Source organism: Ambystoma mexicanum, chromosome 1q, assembly GCF_040938575.1.
Source record: "Ambystoma mexicanum isolate Mex_15411 chromosome 1q, UKY_AmexF1_1, whole genome shotgun sequence".
NCBI lineage: Eukaryota > Metazoa > Chordata > Amphibia > Caudata > Ambystomatidae > Ambystoma > Ambystoma mexicanum.
The window spans coordinates 933,738,425-933,754,580 of NC_090922.1; the positions used below are offsets into that span (position 1 = coordinate 933,738,425).

The 16,156-nt window shown below is 44.3% G+C and overlaps 1 protein-coding gene across 2 annotated transcripts in view; it reads left to right on the forward strand.

Annotated features, from left to right (window-relative positions):
• SASS6 (SAS-6 centriolar assembly protein) overlaps window positions 1-15,531 on the forward strand; it is a 1,114,399-nt gene extending 1,098,868 nt beyond the window's left edge. For both annotated transcript variants that reach the window (XM_069641586.1, XM_069641587.1), the window contains exon 17: window positions 14,074-15,531. In XM_069641586.1, the coding sequence (XP_069497687.1) occupies window positions 14,074-14,168 (95 nt within the window). In that variant the 3' untranslated portion in view covers window positions 14,169-15,531. The remainder of the gene's footprint in view (window positions 1-14,073) is intronic.
• The last annotated feature ends 625 nt before the right edge of the window (window positions 15,532-16,156 follow it).

The window sequence follows — 16,156 nt, forward strand, 5'->3', positions numbered from 1 at the left end:
GCATTCGGCACCCCTGAAATTCCTATAGTGGAAGATGCTGGTTTTTGCGGCCATCACCTCAGCACGACGAAGAGATCCAGACCCTCTTCTGTAAACCGCCTGTCATGATGCATACCCCCGGGCATCCAGACCACGTCCATCAGCCCCGGGAGCAGGCATGTTGCCTTGAGAAAACCCAGCAACCCCTGTTAGGGGCTGTCTGGGTTCAGTCCTGGCGCATATGGTGCCAGGCTCATATGGGACATCAGTCCTGGCACCATAGGCGCCAGGCTCATAGGTGCACACTTACCTGATGCAGACCATGCTGCAAGAAGATCCAAACCTATGTGAGGCCTAGAAGGGACTACTTTACCTTACAGACTATTTTGTTACTCGGGTGTGGTCGGGGAGGAATACCTACCTCGGACTACTTTGGAGGCTATTTAAACCACGCCCGAAGAGCAGCACATGCTTCGCGTGAAATTGAAATGAATCCAGCAGCGTAACGTTCACCGTGCCAGCAGCAGCTTCCAGCCTTCTGCCACGCCCGCCTCGAACCTGGAGCACCTAGAAAGAAGGAAAGAAGCAAAGGTTAGAACAAGAGTATTACCTGATTTCTTACCTGATTCCGGATTCATCGCATCTTCAAACCAGAGGAAAGACTTTGTTTTAAAAGCGTCGCATCGCAGCAGCAGCGCCGCACCATACTCACCGTTCCACGCAGCATTTCTTCGATCCGGCGCTGTCTCCATCTTTACATCGCCGAATTCCGGCACCTAAGGGGGACAAGAAACAACAAGGTGGGAAGAGAGAACAGACGGAGACAATCTCTTTAGCCGCCATATGCTTACCTGATTTTACCGCCGGAGGTATTAATCAACACGCCACATCTTCTTATGCTGCACCTGTAAGAAAAGGAGAAAGCAGCAAGTTTAACCCTTGGCATTATTTACCAGACAGTGTTGGGTAACAGACTTTTACCGCAGCGCTTTCAGCAGTCAATCTTCTTATTGGGTCAAAGTTGCAAGATAAAAGAGGAACTGGGCAGGAGTGAATTCCAGACATTTTGAACTCTTACGAACTATATACTTACGGCTCTTCGCCAGGACCTTTTGGAGTCAGGATTCGTCTACAACTCTTCCAATATCTTCAGGCCAGTGAAGTAACTGGTCATCAACGCGCCCCTGCATGCTTTGCAGGATGCAGGGCTCATCCTTCAAGAATATAAGGTGAGATTGCTGAGAGGGCACAGAGGTGATTAGTGGGGAGGACAGTGGGGGAGCTATCACTTGAATCCACAAGTGGCTAAATCATCTCTGCACTTGTAGGAGAATATTTCTACGGGTCAAGCAGACAAGATTAGGAGGGCAGATCTAGTCAGTCATCGCTGCACTAGGCATCACGTGGGTGGAGACCTCAGCAGTCCGGGTCCGACCGACGCCCCTGTGGGAGCCAGGTGAGCGTAACACCGCCAGACCTGACGTTCCACCAGACAAGGATAGTGCTCAGGATGCACCCCTCCTTCATGCCCAAGGTACTGTCGGACTTCCATCTCAACGAGCCCTTGGTGCTACCTGTTTTCTTCCCGTCGCCTTCGTCGCCGGCTGAGAGGACTTCGCACTCGCTGGATGTGGCTAGAGCGCTGACGTTCTACGTGGACCACACGAAGAGTTTTCGGAAGACGTCACAGCTGTTTGTGAACTTTGTCCCTGTGAATCAGGGGAAGGCCCTCTCCAAGGCCTCCATTTACAGGTGCTCTCCGGCTGCATCACACACGGTCACCGGTTGGCAAACCCAACCGTTGCCTGGCCGTCCGAGAGCTCATTCGGACAGAGGGGTCGCTGCAACTACGGCGTTCCTGTCTGGCGTACCCCTGCTGGACATCTGCAGGGCTGCTACATGGAGGTCGACGCACACCTTCACCAGATTCTACTGCGTCACCGGGATTCCAGGGAGGAGTCCAGAGTCGGCCAAGCAGTGCTGCGCATCCTGTTCGCTTGAAGGTGAGCCTGGTGAGGATGTAAGAGATGCTTAATGTTCTGTTGAAATGCTTAATGTTGAGCCTTGCCACCTCCCGTGGTTGTGCATGTGTGTACTGCTATGCATTCTTGTATATGTGAATCCATGCCAGACCCCATGCTGGAGAAGGAACAAGTTACTTACCTGTAACTGCTGTTCTCCAGCATGGGTCTGGCATGGATTCACATGCTACCCCTCTGCGGCTCTTCTCTTGGTCCTACTGACACTTTACGTGCTACCAAATCTGAAGATGGCTGCCTGAGGAGGGGCTTAGGTAGAGGGCAGTCATTGGATGGGGGCAGTATGACCCAGAGACCAGTGATTTGTTATTAGGAGAAAGAAAGTTCAGAAACTAAACTGATTTTTTCTTTTACCGAGGATTCCCAGCCTGACGACAGGGAATATTCATGAGCATGTGAATCCATGCCAGACCCATGCTGGAGAACAACAGTTACAGGTAAGTAACTTGTTCCTTCCGACCCCTGGACTTTATTGGTAGGGAGGAGCGGTTTCAGATGTTTTCTCCCATTCCACAGGCTATCTTACCTACCCCTAAAAATGTTTATCAAATGTCTTAGATGGACTTCAGAGGCTGCTGAAGTTAAAACCCATACAGCATATTCGACTGGAGTTTTCATCACAAGGTTAGTTCTTGCATTTCTTCACTTTTCTGAAGGGCCAAGTAGAGTTGAGAACTATCCTAGATCTGTCCAACTTCAACGAATATCCTTCAACAGAGAAATTCAGTATGGTCACTCACATCAGGGCAGATTCTGTTGTCAATGATAGATTAGGTGTGTGCACTATATCAGGAGGATTAATACATGCACATACCAGTCTGTAAGGCCCACAAAGTATGTGCTTCGTTATTCACAATGTTCACTATAAGTAGAAAGTCGTATTGTTCGGTTTAAGCTCCACACAGAGGTTATTACCAAAGGAATGGACAAACGTATGTCTTACTTGCGTTGTCAATGGAAACCCCTATACCCAGAAGACTAGCTGATTTGAGGTTCCATACAGTGGCATTAGAGTCTTTCTGGTTGGGGAGTAGTGATGGATTGGTGGGAAATCCACGACCTCTGGGATCCGGAAGAATGGCTTCACCACGTAAATGTAATGGAACTGAAAGCCATCTTGCTGGTGATGAAGACTTTCTGGCCCCATCTGAAGGGTCTTCACGTGTTGTTGTACACTGACAACATGTCAGATATTTTATATAAACTATCGGGGTGGCACAAGATCACTCCCCTTCATCCCCTTTTCCTATTAGCCCTTCAAATTAGGGACTGGTGTCTACAACACTCCATTTTCCTCATGTCCTCCCACCTGGATGGGGAGGAGAATGTCAGGGATCACATCTTGAGACAATCTTTCCACGCTCCCCATGAACGGGAACTGCATGGGGGGTTTTGACGCTGATGTTTTTGCCATGGGGAACTCTGATGCTGGACTGACAAGTAAATGCACATGGTTTTCTTTTCAGAAGGGAAGGGGCATGGATTCCCAGGGAGACTGATTCCTCCTCCCTTTAGATGATTAGCCTATTTACACATTCCCGCTGATCCCCTTAGTGTCGAAGGTGTTGCACAAGTTAAAGTGTGCAAACTGTCATCTGATCCTAATAGCAAGTCAGTTAAACACCTTTTATTCAGTGCAAAACGTTCAAGCACAGAAAACGCACATAAAGTTAATTTACGATCGGGTTACAAAAGTTAAAAATAATAACAAAGTTCATAAGACATAATGGAACAATTTAAAAGGTGTTATACACCAATCACACAAAAGTCATAAATAACACAAATATACAGTAAAAGAGATTGTGCGAGGAGAGCATGCTCGCAGAAAAGGATACCAGATTCTTAACACATTGCCCGTATACAAATAAACGCATCTTATCGTCATGCGCTTTCTTATTCCACACTTTAGGGGTCTACCTGGTGTATGGTCCTTGTTCTTTGCATCCAAGCTCTGTGTAAATAGCGGGCTTTTGCGAAAACAACATGCAAAGCCAGGGAGTATGTAAGGAGGTTCATAGCTTCAACAGCAATACGGATCCCAGCCATCCTTCTAATTGGTCTCAGATAAATACGTCTCAACTTGAGTCTTAATACATAGCAGAAAGAAATGGATCACTGTTTTGCTTTCAGCCCCACATAGAGGGCATTCACCTTTGCCGGTGCCACTTTCTTTTCTTGTAAAGAATGCTAAAGAATTCCCCAGCCTAAGACGGACAAACAGTGACCTCTCAAATGGTGGCACAATAAAATCTAGATAGTTTGCAAATCCAGGTCCTCTTTTATAACTTAGATATGCTGATCCCGATTTTAGTATTAAGGCTTTCCCAACCAGGCATACTGCTGACCTAGCGGTAGCCATCGTTTGACTTTAATGAGCGTCTGACTATCTTGTTCCCGGGGGTCATCCCAAGCTCTACTCTCTCCAGGGCAAGCAAAATATTCCTTACATGTGAGACCCATCTTGCGTTCTTGCATCCCCCCGGGGTCAAAAGGTGTTTCAATGCCTCCCAATATTTTTCCAGGCCCTCTGTACGCCATAATCTGATCCAGTACACCGCTAGCTTTAAGTAAAATAGCTCACGACCAGTAATATGCCAAGCTCCAAGTGAACAAGTGCAGATGGGGAGTTCTGAGGGAGTATTAACTGCTGTTTTAAAAACGTATGTTCCAAGATATCTAATACCCCAGCACTCTCACATCACTGTAGATGCAGATGGGGAGGGCCTGATTTTTATACAAATCAAGTGCTGGGGAAATAACACCAGCACCATATTTGTTAAAAAAAAGACTTGGTGGCCCGCTATATTTCCCCAGAGTAATGCTTACCTTTACAATCATGGCAGATCAGCGCCATTCTCCTAAAATCTAACCCCTGAATAATCAAAGTACTCCACTTGTTCTAAGAATATGTCATTAACTTTGATTTGCAAGGGGCAATACTTGATAAACTGTAGCCTGAAGACCATCACCTTTTGTCTTCTCTGTATTCAACTTCAACATTAATTTGTTATATTTGCTCAGGAAGACTTCTAGCGTGGCCTTCAGTCCTTGAGGGGAAGTAGCAAAGATCACCTCGTCGTCAGCATAGAATAGGGCTGGGTATTTTCCGACACCCATCTTTGGGCATTCCAGGCCCCCCTTCAATAATGCATCAATGATCTCCTGTACATATGCGCTGAAAATCAGGGGTGCCAGCTCGCACCCCTGCCTTACACCCATATTGATATCGAATGGGGATGTTACTTCACCACCAACGCCGAAGCGAACCACAGCCTGATTCTCAGAGTAGAGTGCCTAGATAATCACAACCAGCTCTGGGAGGTTTGGGGGGGCATTCCGTGATGATGATAATATATGCCATAGTGTTCCTAGATGTCCCTTCAAATGGCGCCCTGCGGTCCAAAAATACTGCATACAACTTCACTTTCTTGAGGGCTATGTATTTTTGAACCGTCAAGGAGATCATGAAACACTGATCTCTCGTGCCCCTGTTCCTCCTGAAGCTGGCTTGAAGGTCACTAATTACATTGTTAGAGTCCGCCCATTCTTGCAAGCCGTTCAGCCTGACCTTCCCGAAAATGTTGCCTGTGCTGTCCAGCAATGATATAAGGAGGTAATTGGCTGGGGAATCCCTGCTGCCTTTTTTTTTTAAATCAGGACAATGAGGGCTTTTTACCTGGAAGATGGTACTCTCCAAAGGTCAGCTATGGCATTGAAGTTCTTACACAATACTGGGGCCGACACTCTGTCCTCCTCCATATGTAAATTGATAGGGATAAGGTCTGACCCTGCCACCGTCCCACCTTTTTGGGACCTCAACTTTTTTCCACCTTGTACTATAAAGAAGTTTCTATTTCCCGTTATTGGCTTAGTCTTCTTTTCTCGCCCATGTATAACTATGAAAAATGGGACCGCGAAGAATCGGCTGGAATACAGCAATTTAATATCTAGTCCCCATTTAGTTCGCGATCTGCAATCATCTTCCAGAACAGGACATTGTCTCCATCCTCAAGGGCATTTGAGAGAATGATCCACTGATTGAAGGTGAACTCTCTTTTTGGTGGCTGTGAGTGTTTTATACTCAACCATGAGGAGTCTATTCTCTGTATCCACTTTGGAACCATTTGTAATACAGGCCACAATTCTTTTTTTTTTGGCCTCATTACAAGAATCGTTGTACCAGCTCCCTTTGTAGTCTTCTTGATTTGACCTGATGGAGCTGAAATGTATGGGATCAGTTTATAATTCAGACATTCAAACTTGCGCACCATTTCCAGGGCGGAACCCCTCCTCACATATAGCACCCAGATTATTTAGAATTGCTGCATACATAGCGGGTTTTACCACTTGTTTAAGGATTTTAGCCCACTTAACTGACTTATGGGCATGTCCCGAGATGGTGATTATTTGTAAATGTAGCTTAGCGGGGTCATCTGTCCCACAATGTAAGAATGCTAATTCCTGCAGTCTTTCCAATGTTGCCATCTCCTGTAATCCAGAGGGCCTAGTATAATTATTATACAGAAACATAGTTACACCCTCGTTTGTTCGTATAGATAGCTGTTTGAGATCAGGGGTGTTTGTCTGACATTGTGCCACTTTCCAGCCTAAATTGACATCTATACCATATTTGAAGGCCGTCACTTGGCCTTCCTTTAATGCCTTTGGTGGCCAGGATGGAGAGCAATTGGTACCCCTGGAGCGGGATATTTTCTATTGGCCATGTTTCCTGCAGGAGCATCACCTGATGGCCTTTAAAAAAGATATTCCAATCGGAATCATCAAGAACCCTTGCCAGCCCGCTATGTTCTATGATGCAAGTTTCTACCCCAGTAGCTTAGATGTGCTATCATTACCAGGATCCAGTCGGCCTACCCCTTCGAGGTCACATGCCTCCTGGCCTTGTTACCTCCACATTCTAGATGTTTATGGACCCTTCCCCACTGGTCCGCTAACCCTTACCTTATGAATAGGGCCTGATGTTAGATAAGTAGGGATCGGGGTTGGCAACCTGATACATCTAACACTGTCCTCTATAATTATTGAGAGGCACCCCTTAGAGTGCGTGAACCAGTGTATACACTTTTTCACTAAAGCATCCTGGTCCTCATACATGTTAGCAGACAGGCAGGGCACTTTAGCCATTGATACGGAAGGGCAGACTTGTCTGTTCTTATTTGAATTTCTACATTTATTGCCTGGTTCGGAGTTGTGACAGTCAGCACATCTCACTGGGATTAGATTCGGGCCCGATAGCGGGACACTACTTCTAGGAGAAAAGTGCCTGTTGGTGACAAGATGCACACCATCCAGAATTAAGCAATAGTTGGTACGCAGACATGAACTCAGTGGGGAAAAGAGGGTTAATGGGAGTTATGTCTGTTCCTTGATACCACACTCGGTAGCCCCCCAAGGTACTAATGCCACAAGAAACTCTGATTTTGGAGGCCCAATGTTTAGTCCATCTGACCTGGAGCAGATTGCAAAGTATTTTCCAGCACTGAAGCATGCAACTTGAGATAATGGACACATATCAACTACAATGTCCCCAAAAGTGTGCAGCGGTTGTGAAGATTGTGGCAAGCAGATGGCAAGAGACTACAATGAGCTGCATGGCAGGAGGGCTGGTGGGATTTGGGGAAGAGGTTCTCGCAAAGGTGAACGACGTCTGCAGTCAGTACTGGAATGAGCATGTGGCAAAACTCACATGGATCGAGGCAATGGAAAAGCCAGTGCAAGTGCAGATGCAGGAAGAATATAAACTGTTTTTACAATAAAGGAAGTGTTTGTGGGGGCCAACAGCAAATTCAACAGGACGCTGTACATTCCAGATCCCAAGAAGGGTACAGCAGTCGGGTCTGTGGTCAGCAGGCGTTTCTGCTTAATGAGATCTATTTCAAAGTCATCCTACACAGGCAGTGATCCGCCTCTGGAATCACTCCCTTCGTAGTCTGATACACCAACCGAATTTGCACACTAGATTATCAGACAGTGTACTCAACCTGATTTAAGCCCAAACCTGTTTGACTTTTTATGTGTTCTATTGTTTTGTTGTATATATTTACAAGTGCCTTTTTTATTATTTATTTATTGAAGGTACATTTACTTTGCACTGCTAACACCCATGGGACTTTACCTTTCGCATTGGCGTTTTTTAGTCATCATGTGTTATCACCATACCACGCTAACTAGTGATGTATTAAGTCTTTGATCTATACAATGCTCCCTATCATGTACTCCAATTTATAAGGACTAGTGGTTTCTTCATACATCTGTGCGAAAAGGTAACACTAAACTGGTTTAGGTTTCGTATTATTGATTGCAATTCTTTCTTTATCCCAACGTTCTGTGTTCACCACATGCCTTTGTCGTCTTCTTCGTTTCACAATATATTACTGTTTGAGTGCGATAACAGATGTTGGGAGCCCATCTTATGTAGCTTGTTTCTAGCCCTCCCGCCATCATGGAGGGGCACATGCTCGCTGACCACGTTGCACTCAGCTCTCCATGTGATCCCTGAATAGTGGGAACCCAGGGCTTGCTCACCCCTAATGACAGCACCAATGACTGATGCCCCCACAATGATTCCAGTACCGCCCCCTGTATTCTGTATTCTACCAGAGCAGAAAAAGAAAGAAAAACTGTGCAGAAAAGGAGGTCCAATTCTTTATCTCAAGACTCATCACAGCTGCTCAAAGAAATAACAGATCAATATAGACTCTATAGCAAGGAAGAGACTTTCTTTGCATCGCTCTTGGTGCCCGGAATACAAGCAGCTACGAACGCCAAATGGCTCCAGATTGTCCCGTGGGAGGTGATACAGCTGGCGAATGACACTGCGTTCCATCAGACTAATGGCACTGCAGAACCCTTATTTATTACTTTCTAATGGAAATCGAGGGAAGTGTGTGCCACACGATTGGCGTTTCTTGCTGCACAGCTCTACCTCCAAACAATGCAGATAATGGGTCCCTCACACAGATGGGGGCCCTGCACACTCTTGGCACGCACATGCAAACAGAAGCTGGCATACAAAAGAATGACTGGTTTGATTACCTTTTTTCTTGGGCACCATCCTGGTTGGGGGCGATTGTGTAACTACTGGTTCCCGTGATAGTGTTCGTGTTGGTGATCGTCCGTACTTGCCAGATGAGGCACTGATAATGTGCCAAATCAGTGCCCAGCAGCTCAATGATGATGCCATCAATTGGGTTATAGAGTGCTCCACATGGTACAAAAGATAGTGCGGTCCAAACAGATGACCTTGACAAGTCACGCATGTTGCAATAGAGCAACGCCTTCACCCGCCAGGCACCACCACAATTCCCCCATCAGACCCTGAGAATTACGTAGAAATCTCGGTAGATTTAGCATGGGATGGAGGATGTATACACATGGCATGTACCACCGGGCAAAATATGGCCAATCAGGGGTAAATTTACGGTCCGTGTTCTCATTTATGGCTAATTTCCCTTACCTAGTGAGTCCCTCAGCAGCTTTGCTGGATTTCTGGGGTTTATATTTTTCACCTGGTAAGAGTGTGAACCTTTTTCCCACTCTTACATGTGTTTTGCCATGTGTATTTCTACTTTTTGTGTGATCTTGGGCTCTGGAGCCACACCACCCCATGAGCCCAACTTTGTGTGTGTTACACAGCACCTTCAGTGCAGTGACACAGGGTTGTCTCTAAGACTTACCCCTGACTCCATTTTTCTGGGGCTGACTACTGTCCCCCAGAAACAGGTAAAGTTGCCATTTACTTTATGTAGTCATTTAACCTACAGACCCAGTACACCCCATCTTACATGGAGTATTGGAAAGGGTTAACTCTGACCCCTTTTTGTCTGTACCTCCTGGAGCCTTGTTTCGCTCCCTTAACACTAAGACTTGGTTGGTGGCAGTGGTACCTACCCTAACCTTTCTACCGCGGTTATAGTATATAAACGTGGTACTGATTTAGGCTATTGTGTTAGCCGCGAACATAAACCCGCTTCACCAAATATCTTTTATTTTGGCTCTGGTCGGGTTTAGTCGCTATTTCTTTGTGTTAACATCCTTCTTGTGTTTTACTTTGTGCGGCAAACCAGGTTTGCCTTCTTTGTTCGCCGTCCTTTGGCGGGCTTCTGCGAAGAAACCCTCCTTTGGCATCTGGGTGTCTAGGTGGACTGAATGTGAAGGAGGGGTTTAGTAACCCCCTGCACAGGGTCTCCTTGGAGACCCAAGTCTCACTTTGTGTCCATTGGCTGATGTGGTTGTCGGGGCTGGACAACCCCCCTGCTGTGTGATTGACAGCCAGGCTGTGTGAATGGGGGATTTTGGTATAAACGGCCGGACTCTTGGGCTGGGAGTCCCGAGTCGCCACTGGAACTACAAGAAATGAAGAGAAGCGGAGAAGAAGACGGCTGCTGCAACTCCCGAGTCCCGGTGAAGCCCTACTGCAGTCCTGAGCGATCTACCCTCCAACAACAGAGAAGATCCAGTCCGGAGTCTTCTTCCCTTGAGCTTGGTGGGATCAACCAGCTCACCTTTCTACAGCCAGAGAATCCTCTCCTGGGTCGAAATCGCTGCATGAAGCTGTAGTGGTCCAGATAGCCATCAGAATAGCCCTCTCCTGTTTTAAAGGAGCACACCTTTTATTCACTGTTGCTTTGCTGCTGCTGCCCTCATCCCTGGGTAGTGCAGATCGCTCCAGAGTCCTCCTTCTCGTCCCCATGACTAAAGCTCCAGGAACTGTGAGTCTGCAGTAACTACCAGGAACAACTGCTGTGGCACCAGCTTTCTTCATTCGAATAAGGTACTGTGTCCATTTGGTCGTTCTCTCCGTCCGGCCTTAAGGAATCGGGGTGAAACCTTTTCCTTGCCGAAGGCTTGTCCTTTCTTTCTTCCCTCTTATAACTTTTGCCTCCCTTTGACAATATCCAAGTACTCCTGGCAACGTTAAATCTCGAACTGTTCTATTCGTGTGATCCTCGACAACAGAGCCCTGCTCCATTTGACACTGGCGCAGGCCTATTGACTTTACCTTTCTGTTAGAACATGTCCTCTGATTTGGGTGCCTTGACAAAAGTATTGCCTATGATTTTTTTGTTATCCCCTATTCCTTGGTTTTTATTCAATGTGCTAAATGTGTTTTGATTACAGTTACAACTCTTTCCGCCGGTACGCTTTTCTTTCGTAAGATCGAACTGTCATTACTGTCAAAAAGTGAGCGCTGCTTAAACCCCGGTAACGTCTTTTGTTTCACAACACCGGTCTGTCAAATCCCAATGTACTTACGTTGAATTGACCTGAACCAAAGGAATTGGTTGTGTGCGGTATATTTAGTGTGTGGTTTTGTTTAATAGACGTGAAGTGTTTTGGGAACAGATGGTTTAATATAAATGTAATTATATTTTTTAACCTGAACCCTTGAGTCAGTGTTTGCTTGAGTCACAGTAATTGTAGTCCTTGGTGTAATCCCTATTACTGCTCATTTGCTCTTGAGCTAAGTCTGGCTGCTCCGCTACTGCTACCACTATAACTGTGTAGTACGAGCTTGTACCAAAGGTGAAATTGTACTACCATTTGTAGACTTAATTGTATGTAGTGTTCCCTAAGGGTACTGCAGAGGATTCTGCCTAACACTGGGCTCAGACCAAATGTATCTGCTTTCGTCACTTCGCAGCTGGATACCGTAAAGAGACCTTCGATTGAGCACACAAGTGGCATCGTACCACCACATCAATGGTATTGTAGCTTGCTTTAAAGTTCAATCACTCATCAGCAGTTCAACTTCACTTGTGTCTCTTATCACACACATTTTAACAATGTTTGTCTTGTATCGGTCTCTCCAACTCACTGGCTGTTTTGACTTTACTGTTCTTGGAGCCAGGCACAGTACCATGGCGCCTGGTGATTCTCTCCCACCCCCCTTGATTATTTACGTGGGAGGGCCCCGGGTATCTCCGGCAGACCATGCAGGATTCTTGAGCCTGGTTTCCTGGTCTTACACTTTCTATTCTCGAGATCTCGGGAAAGTCACGGTTCCTTGTCGGAAAGGTCAAGGGAATTTCCCTCCTTACGGTCCCCTTCGGTTTTGCCTCTCTTGCTCAGCTACCGTCTCGAAACTGCCGTTTCTTTGTGTGTTTTGCCTCGCTCAAAATGTGCTCTCGTGCTCTGCCTTGTATCCGTGTGGGGACGTGTAATGGAAGTCAGGTGTGAGTGATAATTGCCTGACCTTACTATTCGGAAAGATCAGGTACACGACTCGGGTGTTATTCTGTTTTCCCTTAAAGCGGGCTGTCCATGAGAAAGTGTTTGTGTTGTAAAAGGGGGTGGGGGTAGAGTTCCTAAATATCCTACCAGGTAGGATGGGGTAAAGGTGTTACAGGGAAGGGGATACCGCGCCTCACCATTCAGTGTCCCTGTTCCACTCCCTGAAGACTCCTCACCCAGATGATCCTCCCGCACTGGTCCACCCCCAGGAACTTGATTGAACTTGATTGAAAAGCGATGGCTGTGTCCTGGCCACCTGGATGACGGATCCCCGGGGACTTGTGGGTGAGAATCCTCGTTTCTCACAGCAGATTATGCAGAGCAAAGCATGTGACTGTAAGCAGATCCAAGCCACAGAAAGACAATAACAGGGCAAGTAATGCTTGCCATGTTTCCCTTTAACTACACCCCTATAGTACCCAAAAATAAGGAGAACAAGAAGGGCTAGCTTACCTTATTGATAACAAAAAGGATCAACATACTTAAAATGTACTTAACTGGACAAATGACACCAGTTGATATTCCAGCTCAAGTGCTCACTGGACTGGGCATGCCGTTTAGCAAGTTTGTATGAAGGCACAAACCAGCAGAGATACTTTAGCCCATCAAACAATTGAGTTGGCGTTTGCATTCCCAGACTGATTGATGTATTATTGGGCTGTACAAATATCTCTCGATAAACGCACACAGGAGAACCATATTGACAATTGTATGTTTGGGAGACATTGGAGAAGAAATGCTTTAAGAAGAGTAGCATTTAAAATATTTTACCAAAGCTCCTATTCCCCAACAACATTCCAATATGGATTGAGGACCTAGCTGGGTTTTTAAAGAGATTAGCAATAATAGGGGAACTATGGGTCACATGGTGGGTATGTCCTAGTTTTAAATTGTTTTGGGGTCCGAACACTGGAAGGAGCTATAAAGTGTACTCTCCTGACATCAGCAACATTCTAACTATTCTGAGGAATTTCTGTTCTAGATATAATGGCAGTGAAAAGAATCTGATTATAGTGTTTTTTTAGGAAAGCAATAGTGTTGGAGTGGAAACTGCAGAATGGTCCAACCATAGGGAGATGGCAACTGGTCTTCTCAGCCTCACCTAGCAGACTCTATATTGGATTAATTTTGCCATTTTGTGTAACCCTCAATCCAAGAATGGAATAAGTGAATAAACCATGCCTATTTTACTTGATAGGATTTTGTTTTATATTGAGAGATTTGGGGCACCTTTGTGTTAATGCAGACTTGGTATATACCTGCATAAAAAAGATTGATCCCATTGAAAATACAATCTATATGGTACTTGTAGTATTGTACATTGAAGGCTTGTTGACCGGATGCAGAGCGATACAACATATAAACGCTGCATTATAGGGCACAATGTGCTGAAGTGTATGGTGCTAATAATTCTCAATATGCATGTTATATATTTGTGTGAAAACAATGCCTCATGTGATGCTTAAAAATATGAAATAGATCTATTGCCCATCGCCGGAATGTGCCTGTCACCATGCAAGCACTTGTATGTTTTAAAATGATTTTTTCTTTAGCTATTTTGATGTTATAAAGACTCAAGGATATGCATTATATTGGTGGCAGTGGATGCAAGCTGGCAAAAAAGGCCACCATGAATTTGGAATATGATTTGCAGTTTGTAAGGATGGAAGTAGAAAATATTTGCTACCGTGTGGCAACTAAGATAAATGTTTGTGTCAGTAGCCAACCAAAACGTAAGATACAGTACTGGTTAATATTCCATTAAGTATTTATCCAATGTACATTTTTCTCATATTTTCAGAGCATCAGAAGTCATCGACAATGACAGCAGCACAAACCACTAGCAAAACTGGAATACCTTCTGCTCCATCGGCTTACTTTCCAGGAAAGTTGTGAAGTTTCCTATGAAAGAATGACTTTTATTCTACAAACTATCACTGGTTTAAAAAGGCCAGCATACAAATTATTTTTCAAAAGGGAGAGAAAATTATCGCCTGTAACTTGAACATTTTTAATGGCTTGCCTTATTTAGGCCTTCAAGACATCGGCAGATGGACATAGACCTCTAGTTATTGGTAATTGAGCATGTAATTCAAACACCATAGTATTACTTCAACCTCAGACATGTACAACGTGAAGCTTGTAAATAATCTGTACATACAGTTTATGCATATTGTAAATCATATATTGTGATTTATTTTTTTGTGTTGAATAGCCCAATAATACTAAAAAGTAATTAAGCAGGCATCTTTGGGAGCAATTTACAGAAATTATGTTTAGCCTATTTATAAACGTTAATGTAAATTGTATTCCAAAGTGCCTTATGCAGATCAGAAATCTACAAAATGTTAATTAATTGTGGCCTTTTTGTGGTATTAAACCATTTCCGGCAAAGGATGTAAAGTAACTTGCATGTATTGTGCATACTGTATAAATGGGAATCTGGGTATGTTATAAATATCCAAAGGTATAAGCTGCTCAGTTTTTTGTGCGCACAGCAGGTATTTAGAATGCCCTTCAGTTCAATACATTGTTGTGCTCGAGTCGTCATTCAAAACCGTTGCGCATTGACTTGCGCTTTCTGATGAATTTTTGTTCAATGCTGAAGAATGATAAAACACAAGGAAGGATTGTGATTTCTAAAAGTGATTTCAGAGTTCAGACGAAAAATGTAATCTTGTTTTTGCCCTTCCTTCACTTATGTTTCATCAGTGCTATTAGCCTTTCTGCAGAGAAACAACTGAGCACACTTAGCATCTAAACAATTTGACTGTGGCTTATGAGCAACATTTCTATGTACATAGACGGGCACCCTAGAGCCTTTTATTTTTTAATAACACTACGATTCACAGTTGTATGAAGATATACAAAAAAAAAGAGAATCTATCCAACTGTACAAGTTCCTGAAGCCATACCTTTTTGGACATTTTCTGTGCAAGATATTTTGTCTAGTGTTTCATTTTGTCAAGCTGTACTGGTGTATTTGTGGTGCTGTTCGATTTGCACTGGCCAATTATCCATACAATGGATGTTCTAATAGCTGGAATGTCTTACTTTAGTAAATATTCTCAAGGCATGTTTTGTTTTAAATTTGATATGCTTTTTGTTTATATATGTTTGCAGATTCAAAACTGTTTAGCTCTGTACAATAACCTTATCCAGTTTGTATAAAGTGCATATCTTGTTCTCAAATGACCCTCTTAAAATTGAATAATGTTTTAATACACATTAAATAAATCAGCCGGTTTACCCCTTTGTATATATTGTTTTATAAGGCACACCTATGTTCCAGGAAACCTGTGTTTATTTTCAGAGGTGGAAGGTTCAAAGTCTACTGTGTGGAGACTGATAAGTAGCCTGCTGTGATGGACTGTGAAAATACTTTAATCTCCGAGTTTGTTATGATGCCATAAAAAAAGTATTTCAAATCATTACAAAATGGCTCCCTTTTAATCAAGCAGATTGAGTTGAAATGAACTCCATGAAATATTTACTTTGATGCATTCAGTGTTGGTTTCAGCTTTCAAGGAATGATTTTCGTGGTACATAACTGGCCAATAAATTCCCTTTTGGTAGAAAGATGAAAACATTATACAATCCGCTCTAGTAGATGAAACCAGGGGAGAAAACATGGGAGGCGGGGGGCCAGGTAAAGACACCCAGCCTGTTAGGTGAGTAGTGGTTGTGAGTGGACCTAGGTCTTAGTTAAAATATTTAAATGTGATTTCAAATCTGATAAGAAAAAGCGAGATTTAATTAGTCTGTGGGTGATTTTGTATTCTACTTCTGTGACCTGTTGCTTTTCCTCTATACTTGTAAGGTAGGTATCGGTATCTTTCTCGGACAGGAGAGGCCCGGGGCATAATACAACCCAGTGTTCTACG